Below are 9,985 nucleotides of genomic sequence, written 5' to 3' on the forward strand. Positions count from 1 at the left end.
TTAGAATTTCTTGGAATCAATCAACCTTTATTTGTGTTTTCTACTGTCCAAATACATATAGAAAAAATGTTGGAATTTAAAACAGTCACCATCCTGAAATAAGACAAGGAAAAGATCGCCTTGGTCTTGCTTAGAAACAATACAATAACACTTACATACTGGTCTCCTGCCAAATTGGGATGATCCCATTTTCAACCACAAATGATGATTTGAATCAGAAAAACAAAACAGTGGTGTGCCCTCCTGATGAATTCCTTGAAGCCTTATGAATCCGGAGCAAGTTGTCCACATGGTACGTGGCAATGAGGCCCATAAAAACCGTATAGCTCCAAACCCATATGAGAGACATTGGACATACCAGAAAAGCTTGATAAACTAGACTTTTATGCTACATAAAGACAATCCATTTAAGGACAATGTGAAAAACATAATACTAGTTTACTAGATAACATCTCCCAGTTTGATATGGAAGCAGCTAGATTACAGGCATTTGGAATGATAACAGTCAAACTTTTTAGTAAAAAATTGAAGATTGGCAATACCAAAATGATCACCTCTCATTTCATCAGATAGTTGCCTTTCTTGTCCTCGAGTTACTAGTAAGTTGATAGGGAGTTTCTCGTACCTGACTGTTAGCTTAGCTTCAGTAGGCCCTTTCAATGCAGCACAAAAAACTGATCTGATAGCTGATTATCTAAAAAAAAAAAAAAAACACACCAGGAAAATACAAAGACAAGCTGAGAAACATCATGGTGCTTAGAGAAAAAAGGCACCAGAGCAATAATGCTGCTTAAACCAACTAGACATACCCACATACAGGCAAATATTAATTTGAACCACAAATAAGACATGAAACTCAGCCGGGGGCACGTTTCTGGATTGAATAATTCTAGTACTGGGGTAAATTCAAACCAACGTAGAAAAAGAAAAAGAAAAAGAAACCAATAACTAAAATTGCCACTCTTTGAGTTATACCCCTCAGAGCTGTTGTTACATTTCTCATGACGGAGCACGGTTCCGATGCTTGGTGGCACCTCAGCTTTTGCAATGCCAGGATTTCTTTCTTTCCTTTTTCTTATTTTCTTAGTTTATTATTTTTTCCCCATAACTTGGGATTTCCATATGTAATATATACAGAACAAAAGTTGCTTCTGGCCATAGCCCCAAGTGCACTATCAGCTCCACAGCAGCACAAAGACATACAAATACCCTCAAACCACACCATTGAGTTTGTAAGAAAACAGTAAAGAAGAAAAAGGGGGAAAACACCATTACTTCAACAATCCTCCAGAAAAAATCAATTAATTAAACAAATATAGTGAAAGAAGAAATGATGACAATGAGATGACCTGAACTACTTTCTGGACATCCACAAATCTCTTCAATTGGGAGGCATGAGACAAGAAACTTCTCATAGATGAGATGAGGCGAGCCACTACAGGCTTACTTTGTAAGCAGAAATCAAGGATAGATATCTTTCAACCTTTTGGGTGACCATGCTGTTTTCTGTCCAAAACATCATGCCACATGTACAAAGGAATTTTTAATTACAAGATGGTAGTTTCATGTCATTACTAACTCATGTAATGTAGATTTTGAAGCAGTGACTCCACAAAGTAAGAAAAGTGGAGGCAGGCTTCGAATTTCCACGGTTCTTCAGAATGTGGAGAGTCATAGGCAGTTAGTTCTTTGAGAAGAATGGATTTGATGGGGGCAACAGCAAACTTGAGCAAACAATAAAAAAGAGGACTGCAATTATATCCGGGCCCAGATGGATTGCGCTTATTGTAATAGCCTTACCTTCACTTGACCATCAGCCCTTACCATTGGATTGCTCAGAGCCTGAGGATAAAGGACTTGAAGCATTTGCTACTCTGAAAATCTATGGAGTGTTTGCTCTGATTCCCAAAACATTATTGAAAAAAAAGTATTGGTGTTCAAGCAAGGTTACAAGTAGAGTCATGTTGGCTCCGCTTGTGGTCAACCTGAACAACTCAATTATTAACCCGAAGCTGGACCCAAGCTGACTTTCTGGATTCGGGTAATGAAACTTGATGTAGACAATTGTAGATCCCCACCACAGATTACCACAAACTCTTCTATATTGGAGTCGGTTTGAGTCAGGTCAGGCTATGACTCACCCTGAATCTGATCAGTATTTAAATCAGGCTATGAAAATCCAACCTGAACCTAACCTAACCCAAGTTAAAATCGGGCTGTGTCAGTTAAGATTCAGGTTGAGTCCAGCCTATGTTGCAGCTCTACATAAACTAAAGAAATGTGTAGGCAGCTTTAAATATTCGTAATTGAATTGTGTGACTTGACTAGCTGATTGACGAATACAGTGCTACAGAAGGCCAAATGAAAGTCGATATTAAAGTTTTTTCAGTGGACAATTGCAAGAATCGAGAGGAAACCTTTAGGCCAAAAATAAAAAATAAAAATCATCGAATAGCTAAATGGCTACCTAAAGCATGCGTATTTCATTATCACGCTCCACGTGAGTACCAAAACTCGAATCCAGGGCATCAAAAATCAAGATAGAAGTCTGAAAATTTGTTGTCACATGGTTTGAAATTGTCGTTTGCATGCCTTAATATTGCTAGAGGAAGATGAACTGCAAATGAAGAAGACATAAAATCAATGGTCTTCTCACTGCGTGCTCACAGTAAACCAGGAGTGGTTATTCCTACATATTTCTATCATCATCATTGGGATATTTATATGTGAAAACAGAGATTTCTGGACTACTATGCAGTGAGAGATCATTCAACGTAAAAAGCCTTCCGAACTTAATCATCACTGACAATTCATTATCCATATTTCCATTGAAAAGGAGATCTCAGAAATCTCAGCATCTAATTAAATGAATTTCTCTATAAAATGGGTATTCAAGACATCCAATCAATCCTCTTTGGATGCTAAGAAGCCATCCTAAAAGAGGTATCATTCAATGATTGACCTGAGAGTTTCTAAAGTGCATTTGAAATTTCAATTTGTACAAGCAGAGCCCCATGATTCGGTGATACAAACCATTCATATGATAGCCAATGTTTAAAATAACAGTATTGGTAGGTGTATTGGCCAGGTCCAAAAATGATACAGTACGGCTCATATCGGCTGAAATTTTTTAGCACAAAAAATCTTGAAAAAATAAAGGAAAATAGGAAAAAAAATGTAAAACATCATAATCTATCTTCTTTTTCTTGTGTTTTTAACATGTATTCAATGGTGTAACAAACCATCCTCTGATAAGAATGATGTCTATCAGCTTGACTGCTGAAAGTCAACCAAATAGGTCCTAATCGAACAAAAATCAAGCATGATTTGGTGGGCTAGGGCCCATAATATACGAATACAACAAAAAGAAAATGAAAAAAAGAAAAAAAGAAAAAAGGTGATGGACCCTTCTTCCAATATTTCCCAAAATGGTCCATTCCACTTTGGTTCATCGAATCCCCACTCATGGTTTCTAAGCTTCCTTCATGATTGAAATAAAGATAGAAGTGGAAAAATGAGAGAAATTTTGAAAAAATAAAATAAAATAAAATGGGGCCTTTATGGTTGTATTGGTATGTGTTGCCTATAATGGCCAGATTGGAATTCAGTTCTAGTTGAGTTATCAACTTGAGAGGACGAATTAAGTTCAAGTTCTATTGATTGGAGCTTTCTGGATCCTTAGTCATTTTTATTAATCGTTTTAAACCCTTTTTGCTTTGCTAGATTAAAAGCCCAAACAAACCCCGATTTCTTCTAAATGTGTTCTCACCAATTTCCTTGTAGATCGACATCGGTCTCACCAAGTTATTGCTGCATCGCAGCCCTGCGCTTGTAGTTGTCAACCATTGGGTTCAATCATAAGCCCCACCATGGATGACCCATGCACCAAAATTTTCACACATTTGGAAGATCCTTTCCATTGAATCTTTGGCCTTTTCATGTGAATAGATCTAAAGATCATTCAACGTTTAAGCTTGTTTGGATGTGCTATTCAAATCGAATTATGAATGAATGACCTTCCTAAGTACCTATATTAAGGAAATAATGCTCATAATGCAAATTCAATTCCTCTCTATTTGACAAATGCAGAAATTCAATTCACTAGTGCATCCAAACGTGCCCACAAAAAATCCAAATTCTTAAAATTTCAAAAATGCACATAAGTAGGGGTGTACATCGAGTCAAACCAAGTCGAGCTGGCCTCAGCTCGACTCGGCTCGGCCACTTGCTGACATCAGCTCGAACTCGGCTCAGCTCGGTCGTCGAGCCTGACTGGCTAGCTCAGCTCGGTTCAGTCAGCAACTCGGGCCATTTTGAGCCAAGATCGAGCCGAGTTAGCCATTGCAACATTTTCACAAACACTTGGACTGCACCTTCAAAATCTCACTGTATTTAAGAGAGTAGCAATGGTTTTGACAGGTATTTTATCAAACACCTTCTAAGCAACAAAAAAATTAAGAAAAGAAAGGTGTTGGTTTCATATACATACCTTCCTTGCCACCAGCCACACTTCTTTGAGTCATTTCATCAAACACTTGGTGAGCAACATCAATATCAAAGTAACCAAGTCACCGAACTGGTTCGATCCGAGTTGGATTCAAGCTAGGTTCCATCCAAGTCGAGTCGAGCTGGGGCCAGCTTGAACTCGGCTCGAACTCAGCTTCGAACCGAGTCGAATCGAACTTTTTCGAGTCCATTCGAGCGAGCTAACCGAGCTAGCTCGGTTCGTGTACACCTCTACACATAAGAAATGGGATATAAGGTTTTGTCACAAAGAGAGAGAGAGAGAGAGAGAGAGAGAGTCTCACTGTATGTATTTGGGAATTTTGCCTTTCCTTAGAAGGGAGAGAGAGTACTCCACAGCATCGACTAGATTGGCGATGTTGTGGAGAGATCGTTCATCGGACCCGAGCATGAAGATGGTACGGATCTCTGCTTTCTTCGCCAAACGTGCGGCTAGGTTTAGAGGGAGTTCGAGGGAGTTGAGGCTCCGTAGGAGTTGCCGGTTGAGTGACAAAACCCATCCTCGGTTCCTCGCCATATCCTCGGTCGTTGCCCATATCAGGCGTCGCCCCATTTCCAGCACGGAAAAGATCGGACTGAAAAAATCGGCTTCCAAAGAGAGACTACGACACGTGTGATCGAAATTAGGTGAAAGTCAACACCCCTTTATCGGCAGGGTTCGTTTTGCCTCCGTCTCGCATCAGAACCCAGCGTATCTCACCGCTCACTGGGGTCCACATGATGAGCATTAAGATGATATGAACCGTCTGTATTGTGGTATATATTCCATAATGGCTAACGTGAGAAGATTTTTCTAAACAGCTGATTAAGAACATGACTATTTAAATGTATTTAAAGCAATGAAAGGAAAAGTTTCAATGGACCAAATTTGACTATAAAAATCAAAGTTTTTAATTATAAATAAATAATGATTATATTCCAATAGCTTATCTATGACAAGAACTAGAATATGGACGGTTCGGATCATTCAACCATCCCAGCACGTGGGCTCCAGTGGGTGGCGAAACACGCTCTATCCCTAGTCGCAAGAATCCAGAGGAAACCTTTAGGCCAAAAAAATAAAAAATAAAAAATCATCGAATGGCTAAATGGCTACCTAAAGCATGCGTATTTCGTTATTGCGCTCCACGTGAGAGCCAAAACTCGAATCCGGGGCATCAAAAATCAAGAACGCGCAACATGAGAAAATCAAGATAAAAGTCTGAAAAATTGTTGTCACGTAGTTTGAAATTGTCTTTTGCATGCCTTAATATTGCTAGAGGAAGATGAACAGCAAATGAAGAAGAGATAAAATCAATGGTCTTCTCACTGCATGCTCACAGTAAACCAAGTGTGGTTTTTCCTACATATTTCTATGAACATCATTTGGATATTTATATGTGAAACAAATAGATTTCTGGACAACTACTCTGCAGTGAGAGATCATTCAACGTAAAAAGCCTCCCAAACTTAATCATTACTGACCATTCATTATCCATATTTCCATTGAAAAGGAGATCTCAGAAATCTCAACATCTAATTAAATGAACTTCCCTATAAAATGGGTATTCAAGACATCCAATCAATCCTCTTTGGATGCTAAGAAGCCATCCTAAAAGAGGTATCATTCAATGATTGACCTGAGAGTTTCTAAAGTGCATTTGAAATTTCAATTTGTACAAGCGGGGTCCCATGATTTGGCGATACAAACCATTCATATGATAATGATAGGCAAGGTTTAAAATAACAGTATTGGTAGGTGTATTGGCCAGGCCCAAAAATGATACAGTACGGCTCGTATCGGCTGAATTTTTTTAGCACAGAATCTTGAAAAAATAAAGGAAAATTGGAAGAAAAATGTAAAACATCAGAATCTATCTTCCTTTTCTTGTGTTTTTAACATGTATTCAATGGTGTAACAGACCATCCTTTGATAAGAATGATGTCTATCAGCTTGACTGCTGAAAGTCAACCAAATATCCTAATCGAACAAAAATCAAGCGATTTGGTGGACTAGGGCCCATAATATATGAATATAACAAAAAGAAAATGAAAAAAAAGGTGATGGACCCTTTTTTTGATATTTCCCAGAATGGTCCATTCCACTTTGGTTCGTCGAATCCCCACTCATGGTTTCTAAGCTTCCTTCACGATTGAAGTAAAGATAGAAGTGGAAAAATTAGAGACAATTTGAAAAAATAAAAAATAAAAATGGCGCCTTTATGGCCATATTGGTATGTGTTGCTTTTAATGGCCCTTTCTCATTGCCTATACAGGCATATTGGTCTCTATCAGCTGATAAGGACCTTTTTCTTTTCATAACAGACCAATTCACCCCCATAACACGTAACAGGGTCACAGATATTGTCTCTATCAGCCGATAAGGTCCTTTTTCTTTTCCTAACAGACCAGTTCACGCCTGTAACATGTAACTGGTTCACCCCATAACATGTAACAGAGATCATCGATACCATTACATAATGGTTGATATGGTTGTAAATATGATTAAATTCAAAACCATGATGATAGGCTGATCAAGCCGAAAGAGTATATTTATCCTCTCGACTGCACTAGTTTTAGATGCATTCAAGTACTAAATTGATTACTTAACATATGTTTTCTACATGAGAGATAATTCGGAAGCCAAAGGTGAAATCATACTTAAGAAGGATGAATTAGAGCTCAAAGAATGACCAAGTGAAGGATTGGATGTTTGGAGGATAGTATTGAAGAATTCAAGTGCCAAAGATTCAAGAAAACCAAGAGCCAAAGATGAGGAAAAGTTCGGAAATCACACAGTCAAGTAACATAAATAATATACTGTTTGGTCTCAGCTAAGGTAGGTTCGCTGCCACTGAAAGTGCCAAAAATAGTCCAACAAGAAACAATGATTTCCAGAGTTAATTCGGCTCGATAGTTAGGTGCGGCCGAAGTGATATTTGGTGCCACCGAAGGTACGTTCTGTGCGACCTAAAGGATACAGAGAGTTCAAACATAATTAAGAGAAATTCAGTTGCAACCGAAAGTTAATTCGGCTTGACTTCGGTGCGACTGAAGGCCCACTTCAATGCGACCTAAGCGTAACAAAAGTGTGAAAATTTGAAGTCGGTCCAAAGTTGGTGTGAAAATTCTCCATTTAAAGAGGTGTTTTAGACCATTCTAAGCATGAATTAGGGCTTAGGAAAGAGACCAAGAGGCAGTAGAGCATCTACGGAACCGTCCTTCTTCAATCCTTCGGTTCTAGTTTGTTTTTTACGTTTTTCTTTTGTTTTTGTTTAAGATGTTAGTCAAGCTTGGCTAATCTCTTAGCTAAGGCTAAGGGATGAACCTTTTGGTAGATATTTGATATTTAATCCTTTTTCAATGAAAGTTATTAGTTTTATATGTTGAATTGAGATTGGATTCCTAGATTAGGGAAGGAATCAATCTGCAAAATTGATTGATCTATTGCTGCATCCGGTACATTGGATGCTTTTGATTCCCTGCGATTGATTAATTAGATCTTCACGAGAGATCATGCCTATCGCGGTTCTAATTTATGTTGGTTATTTGTGATTAATTCTATTGCTTTATCTTCCTACCAAAATAGATTGGAATCCAGTTCTAGTTAACTTATCAACTCAAGAAGACAAATTAAGTTCAAGTTCTATTAATTGAAGATTTCTTAATCCTTAATCGTTTTTATTAATCGTTTTAAACCCTTTATACTTTGGTAGTCTAAAAACCTAGACAAACCCAATTTGTTCTAAGTGTGTTCTCACCAATTTCCCCGTGATCGACATGGGTCTCACCAAGTTATTACTGCATCGCAGCCCTGCACTTGGGGTTGTCAACCCTTGGGTTCGATCATAGGCTCCACCATGGATGACCCATGCACCAAAATTCCCACACATTTGGAAGATCCTTTCCATTAAATCTTTGGCCTTTTCATGTGTAACCATCAAAATTTTGGCCACCAGTCGAAGGGTTAGGTTTTTGCAACCTGGCATTTGTTGGCGCTCGGGCTCTCCATGGTAGCGTCCTTCATATTAATGGGTCAAGCATTGCATAATGCCTCACCCGATGAGAGCGGATTGCGTACTAAGTAACTCAATACACTATTGCGTACTGAGTAAACTTTGTGGGGCCTATTGCAGACATATGTCTTATGTATGTTGTCCATCTATTTTTCTAGATCATTTTAGGGCATGAGCCCAAACTTGAAGCACATCCAAAGCTCAAGTGGACCACACCACAGGAAACAGTGGGGATAATGACATCCATTTGTTGAAACCTTCCTAGGGCCCATAGTGATGTTTATTTGTCATCCAACTTGTTCACAAGATCACACAGACATGGATGAAGGGAAAGCACAAATATCAGCTAGATCCAAAACTTCTATGGCCCCCAAGAAGTATTCAACAGTAGGCATTCAATTCCCACTATTTCCTGTGGTGTGGGCCGCTTGAGCATTGGATACGCTTCAAATTTGGCATCATGCCCTAAAATGAGCTGGAGTAACGGATGGACGGCATGGATTAGACATACATGATGGTGGCCCAACAGAGTTTACTCAGTATGCAATCTGGTCTCTCACCTGACACATCTTCAAAGTTACCATCACATCTATGTGAATAGATCTAAAGATCATTCAACGTCTTCAGCTTGTTTGGATGCGCTATTCAAATCGAATTCTGAATGAATGACCTTCCTAAGTACCTATATTGAGAAAATAGTGCTCAAATTGCAAATTCAATTCCTCTATTTTTTGACAAATGCAGAAATTCAATTCACTAGTGCATCCCAACGCGCCTCAAAAATCCAAATTCTCAAAATTCCAAAAATGCACATAAGAAATGGGATATAAGGTTTTGTCAGAGAGGGAGAGAGAGAGAGAGAGAGAGAGTCTCACCGAAGGAGGGAGAAGAATCTCACTGTATGTATTTGGGAATTTCGCCTTTCCTTAGAAGGGAGAGAGAGTACTCCGCGGCGTCGATTAGATCGGCGATGTTGTGGAGAGATCGTTCATCGGACCCGAGCATGAAGATGGTACGGACCTCCGCTTTCTTCGCCAAACGTGCGGCTAGGTTTAGAGGGAGTTCGGGGGAGTTGAGGCTCCGCAAGAGCTGCCTGTAGAGTGACAGAACCCGTCCTCGGTTCCTCGCCATATCCTCGGCCGTTGCCCATATCAGGCCTCGCGCCATTTCCAGCACGGAAGAGAGCGGACTTAAAAAAATGGGCTTCCAGAAAAAGGCAGGGTTCGTTTTGCCTCTGTCGCGCGTCAGAACGCAGGGGCCGCGGGCTTTCGCAGGAAGTTCCTGCGCAAGGATTCAGTGTGGGGCCCACTTAGATGTTTGTGAGAAATCCAACCCCTCTATCCGTTTTTGAAGCTCATTTGATGAAGTGAAACCAAAAATTAGGATCAAAAACTCAAGTGGGACACACGAAACATTGGAGATTTAGTGACCACCGTTGAAACATTTATATGGCCATAAAATTTTTG

The 9,985-nt window shown here is 39.3% G+C and overlaps 1 protein-coding gene across 1 annotated transcript; it reads right to left on the bottom strand.

Annotated features, from left to right (window-relative positions):
- Nucleotides 1–419: 419 nt before the first annotated feature.
- On the bottom strand, nt 420–9,781 carry LOC131233104 (uncharacterized). The gene is made up of 2 exons (XM_058229706.1): nt 9,395–9,781; nt 420–694 (listed from the first exon to the last, which is right to left on the bottom strand). The coding sequence occupies exon 1, from the start codon at nt 9,684–9,686 to the stop codon at nt 9,414–9,416; it is 273 nt and encodes a 90-aa protein (XP_058085689.1). The 5' UTR covers nt 9,687–9,781; the 3' UTR covers nt 420–694; nt 9,395–9,413.
- Between the last annotated feature and the right edge of the window lie 204 nt (nt 9,782–9,985).

This window comes from Magnolia sinica, chromosome 18, assembly GCF_029962835.1.
Source record: "Magnolia sinica isolate HGM2019 chromosome 18, MsV1, whole genome shotgun sequence".
Taxonomy (NCBI): domain Eukaryota; kingdom Viridiplantae; phylum Streptophyta; class Magnoliopsida; order Magnoliales; family Magnoliaceae; genus Magnolia; species Magnolia sinica.

Bases quoted from the DNA above. Each gene is read 5' to 3' on its own strand.
- LOC131233104 (XM_058229706.1), bottom strand. From the start codon at position 9,686: ATGGCGCGAGGCCTGATATGGGCAACGGCCGAGGATATGGCGAGGAAC.